Here is a 27,596-nt window from a genome sequence, read left to right on the forward strand (position 1 = left end):
CACAATGTACATGTTTAAATGTGCAACTCTCAACACAATGTACATGTTTAATGTGTGCAACTCTCAACACAATGTACATGTTTAAATGTGCAACTCTCAACACAATGTACAAGTTAAATGTGTGCAACTCTCAACACAATGTACATGTTTAAATGTGCAACTCTCAACACAGTGTACATGTTAAATGTGTGCAACTCTAAAGCAAAAATAACTCTATGATAAAAGTTAAATGTGTGTGTAAAAATTGTTAGTTTATGACAATAAGTGAACCATGTTTAATTGTTCTGACGTGTTTTTACGTGTATACAAGATTTACAAGTAGTTATTACACACTTTGTTTCGTTACAAGTCTAAACTTTAGCAATCCCCCTATTTATATTTCGAGTTAGCTGAAGCCATGGAAGTTGTTTTGTGGCTCAGTTATCATCACCTCCCGTACACATTTGATGTTCATACATAACGATAACAAACACCAGCTGTATGTACACTGGAGTTTTGAGTTTTCTAATGTGGAACGTTACATTGAAGCTATAAACCATGTACATTGGCAACGTTTGGGTTCTGGGATGCTCGAAAATTGGTTTATATGATATTCCGTCGATCGATGAAAACTTGAGTGAATATTGTGACACCGATGCAACATTTAAATGCATTGCCATTTTTTAATCGGAAACAGTTTAGAAAAAACCCACCACTGTAGCTTTCTCGTGATAATTTGATGTTCTCACTAGTACGTTGTATAATGTCTACTCAGTATATGCCCTGTTGCTATAAGAACATATAGAAACATACTCATGAAGTGAGATCCTTAAGAATTAATATAATATGTAGTTTTTAAAAAAAATGTTTGTTAATCATCGCAATTATTTGTAGCGGTCTTTCTTTATAAGCGGATTGACTAATACCTTCAGTACAGTACTTCTTATTAATATTAGGTGGTTTTCTTTTGAATACACAATGTCACTCGCCTTAGAAAAAAGGTCATACCCCAAAGACACAGTCGGCCCAATGAACAGGGGCTCTACAATACCTGTTCTCTCTATCAAAGACACGAATTTGTTTATGAAAGATGAATTGGTGCCTTTATATGGAACAAAAACGAATGTTATGTTTTTCTCCGCGACCCTGATGAGTATCATTGTTTAATGTTTCATTGTAATACACGTATGTTTTGAGGCGATATCAAGGTCGCCGTCAAGCATATATCAGTCACACGACATTGTCGCACGTTTCCCAACCCCACTTCCCAACCCTGTCAGTAAGGGTTATACATATTTTGAACTGGTGTATATAAGATAAGATAAGAATATAGTTTATCATTGTCTCACACAACACACTGTAATCATTATACAGTAATAGTACATTCAGGTACATTTTAAAAATCAGAATATGGACGGTTAGTTGTATGGCCAAAATGACCTATGATACCCATAAAGGCAAATGCATATATAAATTATTAAAATTTAAAAAAAGGCATTAAATACATTAAAAGCACTGGGAGGACGTGCTGAAAGGAAGACAGTTAGGTCAGTGAGAGACATATTCCTGAAAGGAGAATTGAGAAGAGAAGCTTTGTTGTCTAATTCAGATCTGCGTTTGAGTTGTATATGATGTTACTGTGTGAATGACATAAAACTGTTGTTCGTAAATATTTTTTATGACATTTGATTTATGGTCAGAATTGTGCAAATCTACAAATATATGTATTTGCATATAGAAATTTGATAAACACCGCTGTGAGTGAGTGAGTATGGTTTTACGCCGCTTTTAGCATTATTCCAGCAATATCATAATAGGTAGGTAGGTAGGTAGGTAGGTAGGTAGGTAGGTAGGTAGGTAGGTAGGTAGGTAGGTAGGTAGGTAGGTGCTATACTGTATCCATAGACACAATAAAGATTCCGTGTTGACTGTGTATGATAAATGTATGCTTGTGGTGATAAGTGCTGCATAGTATGTGTTAACAACCTTCTTACTCACGTAACAGTGCTGACACCAACTTCAGTTTCTAAGGGAAGTGTACAACAACATTACTAAACAAAGACACACCGCCGAGATCTCCACCAGAGTGGCGAGTGCATAAAATGAAGTTTCAAAGGTATCTTTAAACAATTGATATTAATCCTCTTTTTGTTTCCATTAAATTTTCCAGGGTCATTCCAAAGTCCCCGATGCCAATATTCGTGATCAGTAGAAGTTAGTTCTTTTTTAATCTTCAGGAAGTCAAATGCTGAAACTGGCATGGGCTGGTAGCTGTAGTAAAGCAATATTTAAAGGAGAAGGTTTCGCAAGACTATTGGAAACGTTATGACCAAGGTCGGGCAAAACTTATAATTCAGATAGTTGAAGTTTTCCAAAAGAGGGATCATTTCAACTCTTTGTTTCGTGAATGTAGACAGTCAACCCATTTCTTCCCGGACAGCCACATTTGCAGTTTTTATTCCTACACCAAGGAAGAAACAACACGCCTTATTCTGGATCGAGTTGATGCAGTTACATTCACGCTTTCCCCAGGTAACTGCTGCATATGATACGAGAGGCATTCAATAAATTTTGCAACTTCAATATAAAACCGAGTCTCAGAATATCTTTTGCACTTTTATTTTTCAATATAATCTCCATTCACCTCAATACGCATATCCATTTGTCCTTCAAGCTTTTAATACCACTTTTATATAAATCCGCAGATTGACCCTCTAACCACGCCTCTGTGGCAGCCTTTATGTCCTCGTCATCCATCTTCCACATATGGCAGATTTCATTTGCCGGAACAGAAAATAGTCACTGGGGGCTAAGTCTTGGCTGTATGGTGGGTGATTAAACTATTCAAATCCACATTCACATATGGCGGCCTGTGCAATTCTCGACTTGTGAACCGGGGCGTTGTCATGCAAAAGTAGAATACCACCTATTAACATCCCAAGGGTTTCTGGCGAATAGATTTTCGCAATTATTTCATTACATTAGCACAATACTGTTCATTGATTGTAGTTTTTGGTTGCATGTAATCAATCAGAAATATGCCTCTTGCAACCAAAATATGTGGTCCTTACCTTGCCAGCCGATGGCTAAAAGCGATACTTCCTCGGAGGCGGAGAATTTGGGTGCTTCCATTGCATGGATTCCAATTTAGTTTCTGGGTCCCAGTGGTGGATCCATGTTTCATCACCTTTCACTAGACGAGAAAGAAATCCGGCTTCATCAGCAGTATGGAGATTCAGGGTGTCTCGACAATTTTCAGTTCTCTGATGGCGACCTTGAGCTCTGAGGTTTCTAGGTACCCATCTTGAAGATACCTTGGACATACCAAGATGCTCGTTAATAATGGTTCCAACAGTTCCAACTGATATTTGGAATTCCCTAGAAAGTTCAGATACTTTCACTCGTCGGTCACTTTCTATAGCAGCAATGGTTTCCGGTTGGGTGGCATCTGAAGGCCTGCTGACCTTGGGTCATCGTCTATGGACTCACTACCCCTTTTAAACTGTAGAGACCAAAGGCAAACTGGAATAGTCAGGAGCATCCTTACCCATCACTTTACACATGCGATCATTGATTTCTTTTGCTTTGCGTCCCTCCATGGTAAGGGACTTTACTACAGTGCGTTGTTCATGTTTGAGAGAATCCATGATTGTGACCACCCTTAGGTGAATGAAGCCATCACATCTAACTTATTGTTGTGTCTGGAACTTGTTATGACACGCGTCAAGCTGATGTTATGACTACTGTCACACCTGACATTGTTTGTGTAAACACAAATGCCCAAGTTGCAAAACTTATTGAACGCCCGTCGTAGCATAGGCTGAACTACGTTATTGTTTAAAGTTTTCAAAACATCATACAGCATCCCACCGAGAGATTATTACACTGAGAGCCCTCCTTGCCGATTTAGCTCTTTCGTTCGCCGTAAAATTCAAATCTAAGTGTTCCTGTAACCAAATCCCAATGTATTTATAAGCTGAAGCTAAATCAAGAATATCATCACCACACCTGAATAAAAATTCGGTTTTAGCAACAGAAGGTAATAAGTCTATAATGCACATTTTTTTCTTTTCTACAATTTGTAATCGCCACCAAGCACACCATTTGGCAACACAGTTTAGCATTACGTGAAGGGAGTGTTCGTCCCCTGCGATCAGAGCTACGATCATTCCACTAGGTCCATCGGAAGTGGGTCAGGGGAAATCTTTAATGAACACCTCTCGTATGTCATCAGCGTACAGAAGCAAACTTAGCATGGTTCCCTCAATATCGATACCACAGCGTAAATCGTTAATTTCTTGAACCAAATCATTGACAAATAGAGGAAAACATGTTGGAGATAAGACACAACCTTGTTTTACACCACTATAGATGGGAAAATTATCGGTGAAACTTCCATTTTTAGAAATACATGACTTGTTCTCATACAGTGATTTAACTGCATCATAAAATTTTCCATATATGCCAAGCCTCACGGTTTTGTGCCAGGGACAATTGCGGTTAACTCTATCGAAGGCCTCAAAGCGTCGATGTAACGTAGAAAGGTTGAACGCTTCTGTAATTTTCTGTTATTGATAACTGAAATTAAAGAATAAATATGTTCTACAGTGCTACGTTTCCTCCGGAAACCATTCTGCTCATCTATTTATTAGAATCATGCAATTGATCAGAATATCAGAATTGATCTTACAAGGTATCGAAATCAGTGTTTTATTTGTTTGCTGGTTTGTTTGTTGTTTAACACCGCCCTCAGTAATATTCCAGCTATACAACGGCGGTCTGTAAATAATCGAGTCTGGTCCAGACAGTCCAGTGATTATTATAATGAGCATCGATCCACGCAAATGGGATACGATGACTTGCATCAACAAAGCCAGCGAGCCTGGCCACCTGATTCAGTTCGTCGCCTCCTTTTACGGCAAGCATGGGTTGCTGAAGACCTATTCTACCCCGTGAATATCAGTGAAAACCACGGTATCCTAAGGGGCTCTTGGACCAGGACCTGGTTTTCTGATACGGGGAAAGTACACTGTCTCTTGCTCCAGATTTGAGGACAAATGTTATTTTAAAAACAAAAATCAAAGATGTTTTGCAAACAATCTGCACAGAAATTATTTTTAAGTGCTTCGGCGGGGATAAAATCTAAACCGGTAGTCTTAAAATATTTAACGTGCTTAATTGAATACTTCACTTCTTCAAGCGAAATTGGTAAATAAAGACTGTATGTCTCTAAGGGAACAGATTCCACCGTACTATTGTCCATGTCAGCAGTCATCTCCTGATACTGAGATTCATCAAACGATCCCGATTGGGTGTACATTATATGAAGAAGTAAAGTCAGATTTCCACTTATTAAGAACACTGGCCTTGTCCGTGAAAACGGCCCCATTATGAGTTACCTCCCATGGGATTGGCTCACGACGGTAGTCAGCCATACCAATTTTTCCAATAAATTTTAAAAAATCGCGGCCATCGGTGTTATGCTTATCTAACAACGTTGCTGCTCAAATTAACGGTATGAACGTTTACATTTACGTTGCAACTGTTTCAGATACGTGTATTTTCTTGAAATGGAGATTTTACAGTACAGCCAATCCTGTTTGGAATCAACGACAGTGTCCCACTGGGACTGGAGGGTATCGGACCAGTAGGGTTTTAAAACGATTTACCTTTGGACTTATTTCCCCTGTTTCTCGCCAAGCAGCCAGAAGTTTCACGTTCAGAGTACAAGCGAATTATCTTAGGCAGCATTTATGTCGCGCTCTATAACCAATTGCAATTTCGATTTCAAGCCCTCACCTCCAGAAATCCAAAAGGGATATTATGTCTTTTATAACGTCTAAGTGTCGGTCCTGAGTTACCATCACCATGTTTATCAGCTGTGTATACCAGGTGCATGAATATCACACATACATGTAAGAAGTGAGTGGTCAGACACGTTTGATTTGAGTCCTGTATGTTTGAACCATTAGCGAGGGTTGACATTGTAATAACTTTGAAGTCAGTGAAATTATGAAGGTTATCGTGTGTTCTTATAATATAATCAACCACTGAGTGGCCATTTATAACATAAGTAAAATCCGATTCACCAATCCGCCCGTTCAACATGCAAAGGTTATAGTCAACAGGGTAATACACAAGGTCACCATATGTGTTTTCACATCATCCCGAGGCAATCGAGTTACTTAACTGTAAAAGCCCAATTTCCACCCTTGCCGAACAAGGCTGGAGTTTCTGGGCTCGATCGTAGCGTCACTAGTGGCCATTACGAGTTATGTCCCTTCTATGTCCCTCCTATGACCAGTCAGATTCCACCTCTCATATCACTTGCAATTGCTTGAAAAAAGTGGCCACTGCCTATGCTTGTCGTAAAAGGCGACTAACAGGATCGGGTGGTCAGGCTCCCTGACTTGGTTGATGCAAGTCATCGATCCCAATTGCGTGGATAGATGCTCATGATATCAATCACTGGATTGTCTGGTCCAGACTCGATTATTTACAGACCGCCGTCATATAGCTGGAATATTGCTGAGTGCGGCGTTAAACAACAAACCAACCAACCAACCAAGTCTTGATAGGTGCTTGTTGTTGGGCGGACTCTTTCCATGAGAATTTCAAAGATTGTCATACTCAAAAGTTGTTTGATCAGGGTCATGACATTCAAGGCTTCAGTAAAGCTTTCAGAAGGTCTTTTGGTAAACATGTGGAGGACATTTCCAAATTTGATACATTAGTGACAAAAATGAGGTATTGTTCAGGTAAGCAATTGACTCCCCAATGCATCTGTTTCTGACAGGTGCCCCCCGTGGGGCAGACCACACTCATTGTTTAATGAACACCTGGTATCATCACTGTTTATTATTACACCAAATGCATTACCATCATGAAATGTTACCTTTGTCCAGAACAATGAAATCAACACCAAATCAGGTTTGGTATATTTATTGTCAGTACATTGAACATGTTTCATTAAAAGCATGAAGACTAGTTTGCATTGTAAATAAAATAACTTTGTGTATGCATTATCAGTCCATGTAAGGCACATCACAGCACTGCTAAAATGTAATTTTCAGGATTCTTCACATTTTAATATTTCTACTGTCCCACTGACATGTATATATTCCATAATGATATGTCACAAACCTCAAGTTTGTTGATTGTAGCAATAAGTCATGTATGACATAAAAAAGTGTGTTTTTTTGGTTAATACTATCAGTATAAAGCAAGCATATTTCAGATCAATAAATCACATACATAGAGATTATCAGTCATGTGTTTCCGTATTGCAACAGAGATTTGTCTAGACGTGCTCAGAGGCCGATTTTCGGCCCCTAATCTGCAGCAAATGTCATGAAAAATTCTGAATTTGAAACTAAACCTTTCCCATTTCATGTTACAGGTATTAATATATATTTTAAATAATCAATTTTAAGGCTTTGTAGAAGTAGCTTGTATTTACTATTCAATAAATAGGAACTGGGTTTAATGCTTTGTTTCATGTTATTGCATTTAATGCAATCTCAAAATACCCCTGAATTTAAAAATTGAAAAAATAACCCATTTTTCCCATTTTGCCTGTTAGGGGCACTTAGCTAAAAATCCTAGCTAAATCCCTGTGTATCATATGTCTGGAATAAAACACTGTATCAAATATTGTGACACAATTGTTCAAGAAAATTCAACATGTATACGATTAATACAATTTATTATAGCAGCTGAATCAATACTAGTGACAACTAGCCTGAAGGTATTTTAACAGCTGCTAAACAATCCATTCATGCTTTCACCTGAATATAGACATGTCATGGCTTATTTATTCAATTAATGTGTAAAGAGTTGAGACAATCTAACCACAGATGGTCCTCTTGACAATAGAAACTGTTTCTTTACGGTAACCGACGGTTTTCAATGTAATAAATCATTAAATACAGATAGGTTAAAAAAACAAGCAGTCTTGGATGTCATGACTAGAGCAACCCCGCTTTAAATCAACTGTATAAATAATAACAAAAACAAAGAAATTAGAGGCCTGAAAAGTCACTGTACATCTCCTCTTGTGAACTTCTGGAGCCATGTGCAGTGAGACACTGTAATTAGAGGTGGCCATTGTGATTTGAAACCTCTGATTGATCAGACTAGAGTAATGGCAGAATGTGTAATTGCTGAGGTTGTGGAATGTCTAGAAGTAAACCATAACAATGTACAAGGGCAACACGAATAAAACATTGTTTAACAATGTCATGACACATTCAGACAGTGTCATAACAAGATACTAGCACCAAGGAAATGTTGGTTGGTGACACTTTTTGCCTCAAATTTTGGATTCTAAATGCCTACTGTCTTGTATGCAAGGCTATTCTTTCGTCATTCTATTGATTGCTCTATTATCTCTTTCATAGGCTACATTTACATGTAGGCTGATTTGAGAATTAGGTACATTTAGGCCATAGCGTCAGGATTATGTGAACATATCGTACCTGTCTGTCATGGACACTTCATGTAGTCTTCTATGCAACTGATAAATGATGTTTTGAAGAATCATTGAAGTGAATTTAGTAAATGGTTAAGTATGACTTCCTAAAAAATACAGAATACCAGGTAAGGTGAAATGGGGTTTAACATCGTGTTCAAGATTATTGCACTTTTATTGAGATGTGCATGCTCATTTTATAGTGTTGCCCACTGAGATACCATTCCGCAGTTTAACATTAACATCCCTCAGACACAGTATACTGACTCCAAGCCAACCAGTCCTTCTTTTAGCCCATTAATGCCGAGCGCCAGGCAGGGTAACAACAAGTACCATCTTTTTAACCATTTTGGGGGATGATGAGACTGTGAATCGAAGCCCTGATCTTCCGCTCTCCAGGAAGATGATTTACCACTAAGCCACGGAGGTGGTCTACAGAATACCAACATGTATGATTTATCACCATTAGTTCACTGTGAGAGCATCATTAAGAATACTGGCAACCTGAGTTTCCTCTTGTGATATAGTCCTCTTGTGATATAGATAAGCATGCCCTTATCACCTTATACAAAAACATGAAATATTCCATGATTAACAAGCATAAGTAGGTTAGAACACAAACAATTTAAGAGGTATGTGTATATAAGTATTCTTAATTTTTGACACCCTTACATATATAGCTCCCAGCATGAAATGATTAACGATCAATATCTCATAAGGATCAAGCTACCAACCAAAGAAGACCCAAACCATATTCAAAAGGATTCAGCTTCCAACCTTAAAAGAAGATCCAAGTGATATTCCAAAGCACTCAGCTCCCAACGACAAAGATCCAAGTTACTTCCCAAGGCACTGAGCTTCCAACCACAGAAGATCCGAATTACTTTCCTAAGGATTGAGCTACCAATCAAAGAATATCCAAATTACATTCAAATGATCACGCTACCAACCAAAGAAGATCCAAGTTACTTTCCAAAGAATGAAGCTTCCATCCAAAAGTTTTGAGGTACCATCCAAACAAGATTCAAGTAATATCCAAAGGATCACGCTACCATGAAAGATCAAAGAAGATCAAAATTCAATTCCAAAGAATCGAGCAACCAGCCAAAGTAGACCCAAGTTCAATTTCAAAGAAATGAGCTACCAAACAAGTTACATTCAAAAAAAAGTTGAGTCATCTTCCAAAGAGGCTGCAAGTCATATCTAAAGGATTGATCTTCAAAGGTAATATTACAGATCTGATTCAAATGTTATGTCCAAGAAGCATCAAGTTACATTTCAAAGGAGCTATAACTACACTTACATAATACAAGGGACTTGGTTACTTTCGGCTGTGTTTTTTCCAATTAATCAACAACAGTTTATATCAGGATGTTAACATAATCAAGTTAGAGACAACATGAACCACCTGCCATGCCCTTATCTTCAATAGGCTGAGTGTGTGGTAAATTATGGTTACTCCCATGGCCCCCACACCCCTCCGTGTAGTTTGGGGTCACACTTTGGGTCAGAAGGGGGGTACACAGGGGGTACTGCTGTGCTCTGGTAGTAGGCTAGTCGGTCCAGCATCTTCTTAACAATGTCCTGGTTTGTGGCTGACACATCCATGTGTTCTGTTGGATCCTTTGCTATGTTGAACAGCCATAGGTTCTTCTTGCTATCACCTTGGTCAACAACCATCTCCTCACTGAGATGTGGAGGCGGGATCCAGCTGCTGTTTCCTGGGCATTGAAGAAGAATCTGTGAGTGACTGCATGTGTGACATACTCTGACCTACTGTATTATATCAGCTTTATAGAACAGGGGCTGGAACAGGCAAGTATCTGTAGGGATTCAGGGTTAGAATTGGTCCCCAGCAACCTGTGCTGGTAGAAAGAGATGACCAAAGGACTGGGTGGTCCGTCTCGGTTGCTTGGATAATTGCTGTCATCGTTGCTCACAATATCTTGCGACAGGGATTTGGCTATGACCCCTAATCCCCAGAGAGTTGGACTAATCTAATCTAGTCACCTAATCTGAGACGGGTACTCATCCAAGCTACTATGAATGCAATGCTGCCATCAGGATTGGGTACCATAAAGAATGGAGGACTCAATTTCTATTGCCTGAGTCAACTAGAAAAGTGGGTGGATGAAAGCCAAAAGCAAAACAGCTCATGAGCATGATATGGTGCAGAGAAACCAAAGATTATAACTGGGTAAAATCTGGAATTTGAACTCAGGACCAATGCATCCAGGCACAAGCGAGAGGTTTATATATAAACACATACCATTAAGATCCTTGGGCCACACAGTTATTTTTCAAATGTTATGGGTGACACGTTATTTTAAAACATCCTTACCTTGATAACCTATGTTCTATGGCCATTAAGAATATTTGGAATAATTTGGTTTGTTTACAAACTGTCTGCTCCAAAATTCGATGTAGGTGGTCAGAGAAAAATATTACACTGTTGCATGCATAATTATCGAACCATTTCTGACAAGTTATAAGTGTACTCAGGAACAGGTGACACTGAGATGTGTCCAACGTAATCAATAATCAATGGACACCTGTTACCAACTACAGCAAGCATTAATGAGCATTGATGAGTGTCTACACACCTGGATTTCCAGTGATGAGCTTCCAGTCTCCTACTCGTATAGCTGCTCTGATCCGTGTGTCAAAGGTGTTGTTATACAGTTTCTCTCCCTTGGGATGCGTCAGGATGTCAATGTTGTGTAAGAGCTCCTTCCTGGGGCTGGCCTTACCTTCACTGGGAGAATGGCAAATAAACATGATAATTTCCTCCTATATGTGAGGCATGTTACTGCAGGGTTAGAAATTAACACTAGCCTGCAAGTCCGAGGCTAGTACAAGTTCATTCGGGATAGTACAAATTTCCCCATTTTTTTAACATTACAAAGTCATTTTATCTTTACCGGGGCTAGTGAAGCTTTTGAGCCTAGTTCTAACCCTGTACTGCAGATTTGAAACCTCAATATTCAAAACATATAGATCCTCGGCAAAAGGTAGGGGCAATGAACATTTGAAATTCACATTATCTTTTGTCTCATGGCTTTCCATGCCTATGGTCACTCAAGTCCTTTGTGTGTCCACCCAAGTGCATGCTCCTCTGGATCTGCTAGCATAGGTTATATACATGTACATCCTACCATGACACTGAAGAATGATTGATTCGGACTGGTCAAATATATAAATATCACTATTATTAAACATTAAAATTTCTGTTATTATCTTATTCCTTTTTCATGTTAATCTGTTTGTTGGAATAAAAACTCTCATGACATAATGTAGTATTTTTACCTGTAATAACTAAAATTAAATAGGGCTTCTTTAATCAAGTTTTAATTTCAAGTAGGTTTTAATTCTATTTTAGCAATAGTTTTATATACATTCTATTTCAGTTTATTTACTATGTCCCACTTTTTCCAAATATTGTATTTCAGCCTAAACATTAATACCATAGCTTATCTGTTTCATTCGGTCTATTATTTATCAAGCCTTGACTGACCATACCACTGCATGCTTTTCACCCACAGCACTTAGTATCCCATCCCGCGCTTAGACTACTCTATTGTTCTCTGTGGTCACTCATAGCTGACCACAGGTATACCTTTGTTCTCTAGTGATCTGGAGCAGTTGCCAGATTACACTTGAAGTATATACATCAGTTATTTTGTCATTTTATGTATTTTCTTGGATTGATCTTGTGTTAAGAATAATATTCAGGGATCCAATGGATGTGTTAATTTTGTTCGATGTGCTTGTTGTGTTTACCACCCCAACAGCAAGGTGCGACTACATAAATACTCATTTAAGCACTATGAAACCTCAGGTGTTGGCTATTCTACAACCTTGTCAGACACATTACTTGTGAACTGAAGTCCTGACTGAAGGATTAATGAGACTGCTAAAAGCTGCTGAAGTGACATTCCAATTCTAGCCCCAGTGTAGATCCGGATTACAATAGGTCTTCAGCTACCCTTACTTGATTGTGAGAGGCAACTAACAGGATCAGGTCGTCAGACTGATTTGGTTGATGCTTGTCATTGTATCCTGATTGCGTAGATTGATGCCTATGATATCAAATATTAAATTTCTGGTCCAGACTAGATTATTTACAGACCATTGTCATATAGCTGGAATAATGCTGAAAAACTTCTCAACCCTCAAGTTGGTGCCATTTTCTGCACCATAATATACTCAACTGACATCCTTGATTTACTTGAAAATCCATATCGACACTTGCATACCTGATGGTCGTCCATTGGTCAAATCCATCCAGAGGCTTTGTTCCATTGGTGTTCCCACCAGCCACACCCACCAATGTGGGGAACCAATCAGAGACATGGATCAGCTCATGACTGACAGTTCCTTTGTTCTTCAGCATCTCACCATACACAAAGCCCACACCATGGAACCCGCCTTCCCATAATGACGCCTTCCATCCCCTCAGCGGCCAGTTGTTCCCTCCAGCATGGATCTGACCACCATTGTCTGAAAAAGAAGTGTTTTGAAAAATAGCTCAGAAAAGTAATAACTCACACAACCCCACCAAATCCTGAACAAAAATACTTTTAGTCTCCGAGTCCAAATATAGCCGGTGAACATGTAGACTATTATTAGCAAATCTCACCAACCAGAAAACACATTTACTTGAGCCAGGCTGTGGTATGAACATGATGAATGACAGACTGAGAAAACACAGGATATAACACATCAACACAGAGAATAACCAGTCTCAATTATCCACCGAAACAGATTCCACTGGGAATAAAAGTCAAACTAGCACTAGTAGCAGAGAGATTATATGACTGGATTCCTGAAAATCAGTGATAACACCAGAACGATGTGAAAAGGATAAGCATGTCTTGCCCCATCGGTAGCACCAACCACTGACCGAATTTGCGTAAAAAAATGTTTGTTTGTTGCCTGACTCTGCACAGGAGGAACTGCCGCCTCGTACTAAGTTAATATATCATTAACATCCCACCATGTGTCTGAACTGAAAATTAATCCACTTAGGACAGATAATTTAGTTCCACCAAGCTCATTGTGGGCGATACAGATTCAAAAGAAACATTACTTACCAGTGGAAAATACAATGAGAGTATTCTCCAGCTGGCCAGTAGCCTTGAGAGCTGCAGTGATGTTCCCGATCCCCTCGTCCATACATGAGGTCATCCCTGCAGTTAATGAAAATAGGAAAAGCAAATAAGCAACAATTTCTTCACCCTTGCCAAGCACATCTGTACAGTTTAGGGCTGGCACGGGTAGCTCGGTGCGGGTCGGGTTGGGTGGGGTCGGGTCGGGTGGGTGCCGAGCAGGACCTGGGTTTCCACAGGACTACCTAGATCTGTGGTTGGTCATGTGATATATTGTTTAATGACAATAACAATAAAACTCCATGGTTACACTACAGGTCACGGATGTTTGCATTTTTTTTATTGTGCACATATTCCTTCAGACTTGTAAATGTTTGATTACATGCAAATAGTGTTTGCAAGGGCTCTGGTAAAACAATTCCCAATCGGCCATTTTGTACCCAAATCTTGATACCGACAGCGCTAGTACAGTTTGTACACTTGTTGACATGGTGTTTTAAATGCAGTCGTTACCATGTGTTAACATGATAACCTAGTTGCATCTAGTCTCATCAGCTCCCAAAATCCTTGGTTATCAGGCCTCTAGGATTCACAAGAAACATCCTGGAATATATCTTTTCTCTGAAACCCTCGTAGGATCTGTTTCTGAAAACATACGACTCTACTTTTAATAGCAGTATTCCTGTGCAACTATCTAATGATGCAGGATACAATTATCTATATAAAAAATCACATACTTTTATGCAACTAGATTTTCATGTCAACATGCCCCTGGTGCAAGTTAAATCTAGTTCCTTTAATCAAGCCCTGTTTTGGTAACATGTGATGGCTAAATTTTAACCAGTTCTCAGTACACATTTTTGTCTCATTCAAGTAGGACTAGCAACAAATTCTGATGACAAGTTAAAACACAAATTTCTCAGGATGCTATTCTACACCAACTTAAACAAGAGACTGCCACTAACGTGACTATATCCCCCGCCCCTGTAGCAGAATTTATGACATAATATAAATCTAAACAAACCCTAACCTTTTTTAACTGATGTGGAACTTGTCATGGAAATTGTAAAAAAGAAGAGTTTGCCACTAACGTGGCTAAGTCTCCTGCCCAGCAAATGAAGTGTATATTTGATCACACAAACACATACATTTGAAAATATTCAAAATTTGTAAGGTGTAAAAGGCAGCAGGGAAGCATCTACTTGATGTAAATGCAAAATATCCTGAAGAAACAAAATAAAATGCTGCAAAACACAATTTCTATGAAGTTAAAGAAAAAAATGAAACAAAAAGAAGTATAAACTGACAAAACCAGTTATGTATTTATGTATGATTCTGAATGATGTATGTATTTATGTATGATTCTGAATGATGAATGGATTTATGTATGTAAACAAAGATGTGAATTAATAAAATTAAGAAAAATGGGTGTGCGTAAATAAATGGCTCGTAACTTGAAATATGTTTGTATGTTATTACTTCATAAATGAATCTTATTTTATGGGTACCAATTTGGTGTCGCACCGTGTAAACACAAAATGGTGACATGTGCTGGAGTTACACACGCGACCAGTCATCGTAGAAAATAATGCAAGATAAACATATTTTTATTGAATATATGTATATAAGGTTTGTGCGCGCACTTGTGATGTGCTTCATTCCAGGTCGCCTTATACACGGAGTATAGGATTTTGGGTTGATTTGGAAGGCATGTACAGGGGGGTCTTATACATGGGGTCGCCTTATACACAGCGATATACGGTACTACCTTTACTACTGAATTCATTAGGGCGGGAGAAAGAAAAAACATTAATGTCATGTTACCAGCACTCACTGCGAGGAAGTAGGCTGCCACGAGTGCCACACACATTTTATGTTGTAGCTTTTTAACAATATGGTCATACCATGTGATATGATAAAGTGAAAAAACAAACAAGACAATATTTTAAATGTGAATGTTAAAACTCTACAGCACAAAAGTTTTCATATCATGTACTGAAAACTGTAAGAAGTTTCATAGAGAAGTATGCCATCTTATCGCACACTCATCTCTGTCATAATCAATGCAGAAGTAGGGATGATGGATTTGATAATGAAGTCATTCAACGAAAGTAAACCCTCAACCATTATTGAGGCACATACTAGCCAACTTGGTAGAAGGCATGCGAAGTTTCCCCTACTATGGGAGATACCTAAAACACAAAATGTAGGCACAAAAAAAACCTTTGTTATGACTTATAAGATTCCTTAAACAGGTTAAATGGGTAAAAAGTTGAATTTTTTGGCATTTAAAAGAAGAATTCATTAATTTCTAAAAGTTCAACTTGTTGCAAAGGAAAAATGAAAAAAAAGAAATTTCTGAAATTTCTAAATAGCACAAGGCACCAGTTAAGCATGTACCTGACAAACCTGCAAAGTTTCATGAAAAAATATTGGACGGCTTATCAGTTATGCTCCGGAAACGAACCCTACCCTCACAGAACCTAAGTCCATCTTGTTGCCATGGAAATGTAAAAAATAAAAATTTCTAAAATTTCTAAATAGCAAAAGGCATCAGTTCAGCATGTACCTGACAGACATACAAAGTTTCATGAAAAATATTTTACGGTTTCAGAATTATGCTCCGGAAACGAAACGTTACGGATGGACGGACAGACGAACGGAGCCATTGGGCAGGGAATAATAATTAGGAGAGGCATGATGACATTTTTCATAGGACACTTGAGACACCAAACTTAGTATCTTAATGGGTAAAAGTAAATGTTATTGCATGAGAAATATTTGATGCCCTTTAACCATGTTCCTGAAAAATACATCTTACTTAATAGTCATCCCATTCGAAGAGAGCAAAGGGATATTTGAGTTAAAACACACATTACATGCAGAGAGCACATGAAGGATAAATGCCTCACTCAAAAGCATGTGCATCAAATAGGGTGGGGACCAGTCCAAATTTACCACCCTATTACCGACCCTACCCGGATACCCGCTGTAGATATTTACAGATAGGTACAAACTGTCCGATTTGAATAAGTTTGACCTAAGCCCTGGCAAAATGTATTTAGATACACGTGTAAAACGATCTGGTCATGCATACAGTGAAGTTTACTGCATGAAGTTTTATCTTTATTCAAATATAAAAAAGTAAGAATTAATGGTTGCACTGTCAGAAAGAAATGGGAACATTAGTGACGTATAGCGTAAACATTGAGTTTCAGATAAGTTTTGTCATTAAACAATATATCACGTGACTAACCACTTGTCCGGGTAGCCCAGTGGGTACCTGGGTCCTACTCAGGATCAACCCGACCTGAGTACCTGAGTTACCCATCCCAGCCTTAGCATCAAACCATGTGATCGAGGTAGTAGGTGAATAGGGTTTAACATTGCAACATTGGCTTTCTCCATGCCATGCAATTGTCATGGAACCAGTCTCTACCCAACTGTCAACCAAGTCAGCATGGTCTGTTTGTTTGTTTGTTTGTTGTTTAACGCCGCACTCAGCAATATTCAAGCTATATGATGGTGGTCTGTAAATAATCGAGTCTGGACCAGACAATCCAGTGATTGACAGCATGAGCATCGATCCACGCATTTGGGATAGATGACATGTATCAACCAAGTCAGCGAGCCTGACCACCCGATCCCGTTAGTTGCCTTTTACGATAAGCATAGTCATCTTTTACGGCAAGCATGGGTTGCTGAAGACCTATTCTACCCCGGGATCTTCACGGGTCCAGCATGGTCTGTCAAAAATGGGGTAAAATTATGCATACACAAAACCAACCAAAGCGCTCGTTTCCAAATTATCATAAGAGGTATCTAATCTCTTATATACAGTTGTTGAAACATCTGATTGAGGTGTTGTTATCATGAGCAGTCTATCAAAACTAACTACACAAAGACAGAACTTCTCAACAACACATGAAGCAATAATTGTTATGTATTGATAATCATTAACCACCTGGTTAACACGCTTCTGACCACAGTTGAATACTTAAACAAAATGGCAACCATGGTTAGGCCAAGTGCCGCTTACGTGATTGCACCTGTTCATGTGAGGCAACAGCTGTAAATTCTGCATTTATGTACTACACAGACAGACAAGTACAGATATGGATGTGAATCTATCAATACACCGAGGGAAGATTTTTAGGGTCCTATGCAAAGTAGTCATGCTTTAAACATCAAGCAACAACTTATGATAGCTTTCAGTTTTTACGTAAGGGGTAGTTTCGCTTCAAGTGATTGGAGGGCTGTCGGGTAGCCTAGTGGTTAAAGCGTTCGCTCGTCACGCCGAAGACCCGCGTTCGATTCCCGACATGGTTACAATGTGTGAAGCCCATTTCTGGTGTCCCCCGCCGTGATATTGCTGGAATATTGCTAAAAGCGGCATAAATCCATACTCACTCACTCACTCTTCCCGAGGCAAGGGAGTTAACTGACTATAAAAGTCCAGTTTCCACGCTTGCCAAACTAGGCTGGAAGTACCGGATGATAGTTTGGCTGGACTAATGAGTCTATGCATAGTCCAATCAAAATTGTGTACCGAGATCGACATCCTGCTCGTAAACTGCAGCGCAGATTTTGGCTGATTTCAGGATTTGCCAAATCGGGGTCAAGTTGAGGCTTCATACAATGTCACTGTCACAACAAATTTGGTTTAAAAAAATAATTTCTGAGTGCACCTAAGTAACCAGGAACTAATATTATTCATTTCATTGCCACTCTAATACAGGAATTTCAGGAAAGATAATATTTCTGATTATATTACCAGCATAAGTGCGTCTCTGCATGTCCTTGATATGACTGTACTGGTCCATGTATTTGCTTGGAACCTGCAGGGGGCCGTGCACAGACTGATAGGCCATGTACAGGAAGAATGGCTATAAAAAATAAAGAAAAAGGCATGATCAGCCAAAGAAATACCCAAAAGAAACAGTCAAACTGTTACACATTGAGGTCACAGTGTCACACATTCAAACTGGAAGACAAAGTCACCACACAGACGCAGTGGCATTAATTTCTGGAACTCAAAGAAGTGAACTAAAACAATCTCAATGGAACTTGCACCTACTTTTGACTCCTCATGATTCTCGATCACATTGATAGCCTTCTCTGTGAACAGATGTGCAGAATAGTGCCCGGTCTCATTGAAAACAGGCTTTGTATCATCATGAAGGTCAAGGCCACAAAAATCGGCCTTGAGATTACCATAAGTATTGGGGTCTTCAAAGATGTCCCCAATGCTGTAATTGTGGTTGTCACAACGCTTGTGTGTGAAGTAGTCCTCGCTGCCTGTCAGGTAGCCTGCAAGTTGAGGAGAGTCGGTTTGTAAATGGGTAATGAAAATTCTGAGGTCATGACGGGATAAAAAAAATCAACATGAAAAAGTTGATAAATATATATTTTCCATAATGTAGCATCCTGGATGCACCCAGTGTATTATGCCTTCATTCTAGAACAATAAACACCCTGGACCCATTCTCTAGCCAAACTGGGGTGGTGGTTAAAGCATTTGTACGACATGCCCACAGTTCGATTCCCCACATGGTTATGATGTGTGAAGCCCATTTCTGATGCACCCTCCCGTGATATTGTTGGAATATTGCAAAAAGCGGCGTAAAACCATACTCACTCACTCACTCCAGCCAAACTTGTTTTAGAAGTGACATTAACTGGTCTTATCATAACACAGGATGTCTCTTGCTCGTAAGTGTAATCTGATTATCGATGGCCTTTGTATTTTTTGTCTGTTGTTTATCGCTGAACTGTTCCAGCTATATGACGGCAGGCTGTAAATCATCGAGTCTAGACCAGAAAATCCAGTTATTGGCAGCATGAGCATCAATCCACAAAATTGGGAGACACTTGTATGTGGAATGTTTTTAGAATATTGTTTGAATCAAAACTGTGTCATTAACTGTAGTTAATTGTTCCAGGGTATTCATCATAACAGAATGCTAATATAAAAGATTGTTTGTTTGTTTGTTTGTTTGTTGTTTATGCCTCATTCAGCAATATTCCAGCTGTATGACGGAGGTCTGTAAATAATCTAGTCTGGACCAGTCAATCATGACAACATGAGCATCGATCCACGCAATTGGGATCGATGACAGGCATCAACCAAGTCAGCGAGCATGACCACCCGATCCCGTTAGTTGCCTCTTACGACAAGTATGGGTTGCTGAAAACCTTTTCTACCCCGGATCTTCATGGGGTATAAATCACTGAGGATGATAATATACTTGCTACCTACCTTGCTGCATAAGGATACATGCATATAAATAGTCTAGTAATGATTCAAAATCCAACTCAGTTTCAATTATGGTAAAACAAGAAATATATCAATTTCTGGGGGAAAATGGCATAGTGCTTTGAAGTATGTGGTAAGTTCTGTTAAACTTTTTGTAAATTTGTTCTTTTGAGGACCATGTTTATATTTTCACTGATTCAAACTCAAATATTGGTAACATGTTCGGTTTCGAATGAAAGGTATCAAACTAGGTGATAATGTGTTTTCAGTGTAGAGATATGTTACCTGTCGCTTTCACGGTGGTGAACTGAGCAGTCAATAACTGAGAGGTATTCACACATATCTATCTCTGAAATTCATCAGAAACAATCTAATTCCATGTTATCTTCAACTTTACCACATTTACAAAACTTTTCTAATAATAACAATATTTTATTTTTTTGCTCTGTGTCACTCTCCCAAATCTTTCAGCAATAACAGTGATTTTGACATAACAATCTGTGGATAGAACAATGATTTGGACCCAAGAAATGTAATAAAAGTCAGTGGCAAAAGTCAATAAGTCTGAAAGATAAAAAAACAAACCATAACAACAAATCAATGCAATACCATTCGTGATTGGATGAATATATACGATCTGGCCATCGAACTTAGCAAAAAGAAAAGCCCATGACGAAGTCACAATAGCTCCTGACAGCATTTCCCTATGATACAGAAAGTATGATGCAAAGACACCCATTGCTCAGAATTTTAATTACGATTTTATTGTGGTTGTGCATTGTTCTGTAAAATCAATACTGTAAGTAGGACTAATCGTTACTATTTACTTTTAATTGATGAAATATCGACACACATGATGCCATGCTTTGCATTTCTATCGGTCAAAAGTCCAACTTGTTGCACAAACCATCTGTCAAATTGATATTTTATCGGTCGATGACAGGTGACTGAGAGCCATCTGAAGCTCTGCATAATAGTGACTACGCCTGCCATTGGAGCAATAGGCAAACTACTCAGCCTTCACATTATATCATCTGGTACCCTTGAACTTGAAGCAAGCTGCTTTCACACATTCAGATAATCAATTGGCTTTATGCAATCACTGTGGAAAATTCACTGAAACAGGATTTGAAACACTCACATGCACTGGTATATTTATGTTATTTGTTTGCTGTTTTATCTTATATTCAGCAATATTCTATCCATCTATCCAAGGCAAAAGAGTTAACTGACTCTAAAAGTCCTGTTTCCAACCTTGCAGAACTAGGCTGGTATTATGGAGTTACATTTTGGCTGAAGTCTATGCATAGTCCAATCAAAATCGTGCAATGAAATCGAAATCTGGTTCGTATGCTGTAGCGCAGATTTCGGTCGATTGTAGGATTTACAAAGCATGTGCACCGCCAACTCTTTGTCAACAGATATTTTCCAAACCTTTTCATGTTTTTAATAAAGGTGCTCGCTTGATTTAATGTACTTTGCAACGTAAGACCCGTTTTATCACAACATAGATCTTGATTATCGATCAGACCGTCTTGACTTGGAGCCACCGTTTTGTTTGAAACAAGTGCAAGTGATGGAATCTGATTGGTCCACAGGAGAGGCTTAGAACATGTAGAAGGGACATAACTCGTAATAACCACTACGATCAAGCCCAGCCAAGTTCAGCAAGGGTGGAAACTGGACTTTTAAAGTCAGTCAACTCTCTTGCTTAGGGAAGATGTATTCCAGCTGATTGATAATGTGAGCAATGACCCATGATCAGGGTACAATGATACGAATTCAACCAAGTCACTGAGTTTGACTCCCAGGGCTGGTTAATCTTATGACAGCTTGCTTTGCTGGAGACCAATTCTAACCCGGAATCCCCATGAGGAAGATTCTGACATAAACTAAAGACTGGCTCAGGTAATATAACCTGCAGTCCTGACATGCTATGGTCAGGTCCTTCAAACAATATATTCTTCTCCTTTGGACTCATGATCTAGAACAACCAAGACATCTGTGTGGCTTTTATCTGTTAACGAGCGGGATGTGTTACAAATGACATTATAAACCTCCAGTGACATCATCCCATTGTTCCATACTGGGTTTTCTCCTTTGAGCAAGTACTTGGACTCAGACAAGTTGAAAGACTGAGCAACAGTAAAGATACATAGGGAGGTCTTACTGTCCTACCAAGACCACTTTTCAGGTTTTACTTCTTTCAAATAAGACCAAAAAGGACCTGTCTCCAGGTTATATTTTTTTAACTTTAAAAATTAATTAATCATGTTAATATTTTGACTGGTTAAAAGTTAAAAGATTAAAATGAACTGAAATGAATATTCCATGATATGAATTTAACCTGCAACTACATATATCATGTTAACTATTGTACCCAAGTGTTTTCCCGATGAGCCCACGGGGCAGGTGATGAAGTAAAGGTTCCCTGAGCTACCAGGGCAGGTGATGACATAAAGGTTAACAGAGTCACCGGGGCAGGTGATGAAGTAAAGGTTCACAGAGTCACCGGGGCAGGTGATGAAGTAAAGGTTCACTGAGCCACCGGGGCAGGTGATGAAGTAAAGGTTCACTGAGCCACCGGGGCAGGTGATGAAGTAAAGGTTCACTGAGCCACCGGGGCAGGTGATGAAGTAAAGATTCACTGAGCCACCGGGGCAGGTGATGAAGTAAAGGTTCACTGAGCCACCGGGGCAGGTCATGAAGTAAAGGTTCACTGAGCCACCGGGGCAGGTGATGAAGTAAAGGTTCACTGAGCCACCGGGGCAGGTGATGAAGTAAAGATTCACTGAGCCACCTGGGCAGGTGATGAAGTAAAGGTTCACTGAGCCACCGGGGCAGGTGATGAAGTAAAGGTTCACTGAGCCACCGTGGCAGGTGATGAAGTAAAGATTCACTGAGCCACCGGGGCAGGTGATGAAGTAAAGGTTCACTGAGCCACCGGGGCAGTCGGTGAAGTAAAGGGTCACTGAGCCACCGGGACAGGTGATGAAGTAAAGGTTCACTGAGCCACTGGGGCAGGTGATGACATAAAGGTTCACAGAGTCGCCAGTGCAGGTGATGAAGTAAAGGTTCACTGAGCCACTGGGGCAGGTGATGAAGTAAAGGTTCACTGAGCCACCGGGGCAGGTGATGAAGTAAAGGCTCACTGAGCCACCGGGGCAGGTGATGAAGTAAAGGCTCACTGAGCCACTGGGGCAGGTGATGAAGTAAAGATTCACTGAGCCACCGGGGCAGGTGATGAAGTAAAGGTTCACTGAGCCACCGGGGCAGGTGATGAAGTAAAGGGTCACTGAGCCACCGGGGCAGGTGATGAAGTAAAGGCTCACTGAGCCACCGGGGCAGTCGGTGAAGTAAAGGGTCACTGAGCCACCGGGGCAGGTGGTGAAGTAAAGGTTCACTGAGCCACCGGGGCAGGTGATGAAGTTAAGGGTCACTGAGACACCGGGACAGGTGATGAAGTAAAGGCTCACTGAGCCACCGGGACAGGTGATGAAGTAAAGGGTCACTGAGCCACCGGGGCAGGTGATGAAGTTAAGGGTCACTGAGCCACCGGGGCAGGTGATGAAGTTAAGGGTCACTGAGCCACCAGGGCAGGTGATGAAGTAAAGATTCACTGAGCCACCGGGTGGTGAAGTAAAGGGTCACTGAGGGTTTGTGACAGTGTACATCACCCACAGGTTGGTGCGTGTGTTAGATGAGTCCATCTTTAATAGGTGTATAGATATCAAATAAATACAACATATTTTATTTTTGTGGTCTCGAGGGGATAGGTTGAAAAGTAACACCCCAAGTCTTTCGTCCCTTGGCCTAACAATTGACCTGCACACACACGCTACACCGCTCAGGTATTACAGCTCCTACCAAGGCCGAATTCGGGTCGTGAACCTTTACAAATAGTATGGATAATCATCTTAATTACAATTGTAGTATAGATATACTTGTTTGATAACAATGTCACCTGAGCATTTTATCAACAACCTGTCTACCTGTTTGATAAGAATATAGAACAGTCATGGTCAGTGTTTGAAATAAACGCCTGCCTGCAGGCCAGTGGCAGGTCGATCTCGTGTCGGGCCCATAGTTTCAAATTCGTATGTGTCCTCACTGCCTTCAGTAAATCTACATGTCAATTTGTCACAATAAGCTGCAGTTTCTAAAATGAGGGCCTGAAGAGTTTTGTCAGTGTCTGCAGCATGTAATGTCAGTGGAAACTACAGCCATAAAATCATATATCTTTATTTAAAAATCAGAGTGAATAATTTTTAAAGAAAACACAATGCAACAATGTATTTTTTGTGGTAGGTAAATTTCTGAAGCATAATTATTTTTTTCTTGAATTTTCGGGGCCAATTAATTTTTTCCGATTAAAAATCTGTTCTGTATCATGTGTAAGGCATCTTATCATCCAAAACTGGCTCCCACAGGAGATATCGCTTGGATTACATGAAACAATGAAATTACATCACAATGCTTTGCAGACCATTGTGACGTCAACGGTTACCATGACGTCACAATCAAATGACATCACTAATGGCTCTGCTACTGAAGCTGTTAGCAGTACTTTTTACACTGAAAACACTGCTAATTACTGTCTACAAATTGAAAAAGTTGGAAGAATGATGTTGGATGATAAATAAAATCTCACCCTCGTGTCTTTTGATATCAAATATATCAACACTCGTTCATAAAAGTGGCAAAAATCCTCGGCAAGCCTCGGAATTTTTCCACTTTTATCAACTTGTGTTGATATATTTGATATCAAAAGACACTCGGGTGAGATTCTCTATTTATCATCCAAAACTGGCTCCCACAGGTGATATTGCTTGGATGAGATCAATATCTACACAGTAGATATCGCTGAAATGAAATTACATCACAATGCTTTGCAGACCATTGTGACATCACTGGTTACCATGACGTCACAATCAAATGACATCACTAATGGCTCTGCTACTGAAGCTGTTAGCAGTACTTTTTACACTGAAAACACTGCTAATTACTGTCTACAAATTGAAAAAGTTGGAAGAATGATGTTGGATGATAAATAAAATCTCATCCTTGTGTCTTTTGATATCAAATATATCAACACTCGTTGATAAAAGTGGCAAAACTCCTCGGCAAGCCTCGAACTTTTTCCACTTTTATCAACTCGTGTTGATATATTTAATATCAAAAGACACTCGGGGGAGATTATCTAATATCACTTCACATAGCGTATAGATGGTCCATAAAATGATAGTGTTCTACATTATAACTACATAATGTGCTGTTCATTCTTCAGCATGTTCAGTCTTATCATGATCTTCTGTTTTCGTAAGTTATGAAAAATACATAACAATCCACAAGTGACATTAATAAATGATAATCAGCTTTCATTTTATTGGGTGATATCATAATAAGGATAGACTTCATTTTTGTGTGTTTTTCTGATGAGCCCTCTCCTCAATTACGCAAATCTGGAGTTTTAGTGTGTTATTGAAATATGATATTTTGAACATCTTTAGTTTGCCTTTATTTAATAATCAACGAGTAATCAAGTCCACCATGACAGTTGTTCCTTATTTCATGGAGTATTATTCATCACAAGTCACACCTACATGATACTACTTTCCTTACCATAGTATGAATCAAATCCCCTGTTGGTAGGGAGGTATTCTTCCTTGTAGAAACCCAGATGCCATTTTCCAACAGCATGAGTGGAATAGCCTGCAGCTCGGATCCTGTCTGCAACTGTGGCGCTATCCAGTGGGAGGCCGTTGGGCTGGGACGCCCAGATGATGCCATGTTGTAAGCCAGTGTGAATCTGAAATTAAAACCGACAAACATAAACTGCCGAGCATGGTTTTAACTTGACTAACTAAAGTGGGGATCCAGGGGATCCCCAATAAATAATTTAAAGTGTTCTTGCAGGCAATATGAGGGTCCTATAAAGTAAGGAAATGGTGTTGTGTTTAGTACATTTTTATAAGAACTTTAGAGCATGGAATGAATCAATAATAACGAGGACAGTCGTCATGTTTGATGGATGAAATAACAGTATCCCATAAATTACTCTTGCTGCACTGTAGGTACAATGAATACCATTGTGCATCCTTCAGGATGCAGTATATTTTTTCTCTGCGTCCATTCTCCACATTTGTGCGTACTGGACGCATATTTTGTGAGTCGTGTAAAACTCTGGTCGAGCATGAGTAAGTATAAACGTGAAAATCTGCTTTGACCAAAACTTACAAATGCAATCGAAATGTTAGTAGGCTGAAAACAGTCACCGAAAGACTGTGTATATCAGGTCAAATGTATTTTGGAATTATCCATGCTTATTAAATTGAAACATGCATGCATACCTATCTGATATGTGTCTCTACTGACAATAAAAACAATGTTTGGACTGTTCATAATAGATCCCCCCCCCCCCCCCCCCCCCAAGCACACACACACAACTACCAAATGAGTCGTACAATAGACAATAGTCAGAACTAATCCTATGAATTTGAAAACTTCGCGGTGTATGCAGATGTAATTAATGCATTTTAATAACTTGTCCTTTCAAGAAGGGGCATGACTGAAGAGCAGGGGCCTCGTGAGGGTTATCCGAAAATATGACAACAAATGAGGGGAATTATTGTTCGTGCATTTGTGCATCAAAAATATTTGCGCTCCCCTCCTACTATTACTGGTATGACTAACCTACCTGGTACCTCCCTGACATGAACTGGCTCCGTGTGGGGGTGCAGATTGGCTGGACATAATAGTTTTCTAACTTCACCCCGGCTGCAGCCAGCTTGTCAAGGTTTGGAGTTTTTATTTCCGAGTTGTGATACCCGATATCATGGAATCCGTAATCGTCAGCGAGGATGAAAATAATGTTTGGGCGAGTTGACGTCGCTGACAAAACAGTGCAGCATGCACAGAAAAGCAACACTACTGAAAGATACATCTTTGTCACGATACTTAGCTCAAGATATAACAAACGCCCACATTTGTTTTGACTTTCAAACCTGTCAGCTGTGATCATGTGACAATGTTTGATCATGTGACTTGTGCGAACTCCACAGCAGAGCTACTCAGTGGCACAGTGTAATGAGTGAGGCTACCGGAGGGTATTTCATTTTCTTCCGTACAGAAAATGTCCTTTCCACAGCGAATAATCACAAATTTGGATGGGCATTTTTTGTATCATCTCATCTTAACTTAGGTCTCCCAACGTAGCACTTCGTAGAACCGTATACCCAGTACATGTGATAAATGCTTGTTGCCGTTGATGCGAATGGTGACAAATGAGTTTAAGCTCCTCACAGCAATAGCCCGTTCGCGGAGCTCTCTGCTAGACCGCGAGTGCAACAAAGGTGTCACGCGCTGGGTAGGAGCTTTAAATGAGTTAGGTAAAGGGAGATAACTCGTATGTGTTACTGAAATACGCACCTTCGTCACCACCACCACTACTATATCTAGGGGCGTGTATTTATAGAGGATATTCTATACAGATTCTCACCTTCGTGTCTTTTGATATCAAATATATCAACACTCGTTGATAAAAGTGAAAAAACTCCGAGTTTTTCCACTTTTATCAGCGAGTGTTGATATATTTGATATCAAAAGACACGAGGGTGAGATTTTATTTATCGTCCAACATCATTCTTTCAACCTTTTTAGTTTGTAGACAGTAGTAAGCAGTGTCATTTTGTAAAAAGTACTGCCAGCAGCTTCTTTAACAGAGGCTGAGCAATTAGTGATGTCATTTGATAACCATGCATGCATTTATGTGACATTGTCTGCA

The 27,596-nt window shown here is 39.5% G+C and overlaps 1 protein-coding gene across 1 annotated transcript; it reads right to left on the reverse strand.

Annotated features, from left to right (window-relative positions):
* Positions 1-9,802: 9,802 nt before the first annotated feature.
* Positions 9,803-26,896, reverse strand: LOC139452250 (arylsulfatase B-like). The gene is made up of 8 exons (XM_071233648.1): positions 26,511-26,896; positions 25,436-25,622; positions 18,635-18,867; positions 18,332-18,443; positions 13,543-13,638; positions 12,706-12,949; positions 11,053-11,204; positions 9,803-10,170 (listed from the first exon to the last, which is right to left on the reverse strand). The coding sequence occupies exons 1-8, from the start codon at positions 26,850-26,852 to the stop codon at positions 9,905-9,907; spliced, it is 1,632 nt and encodes a 543-aa protein (XP_071089749.1). The 5' UTR covers positions 26,853-26,896; the 3' UTR covers positions 9,803-9,904.
* Between the last annotated feature and the right edge of the window lie 700 nt (positions 26,897-27,596).

The sequence above is a fragment of the Haliotis cracherodii genome, unplaced genomic scaffold, assembly GCF_022045235.1.
Source record: "Haliotis cracherodii isolate W230 unplaced genomic scaffold, xgHalCrac1.p SCAF_9, whole genome shotgun sequence".
In the NCBI taxonomy this organism is placed as follows: domain Eukaryota; kingdom Metazoa; phylum Mollusca; class Gastropoda; order Lepetellida; family Haliotidae; genus Haliotis; species Haliotis cracherodii.

Excerpts from the sequence above, each read along its gene's own strand:
- LOC139452250 (XM_071233648.1), bottom strand. The coding sequence starts at position 26,852 with ATGATCAAACATTGTCACATGATCACAGCTGACAGGTTTGAAAGTCAA. Across the intron at positions 18,444-18,634 it reads AGAATCATGAGGAGTCAAAA|CCATTCTTCCTGTACATGGC; the intron begins GTAGGTGCAAGT and ends TATTTTTTATAG. Across the intron at positions 10,171-11,052 it reads GCTCATCACTGGAAATCCAG|GAAACAGCAGCTGGATCCCG; the intron begins GTGTGTAGACAC and ends TTCAATGCCCAG.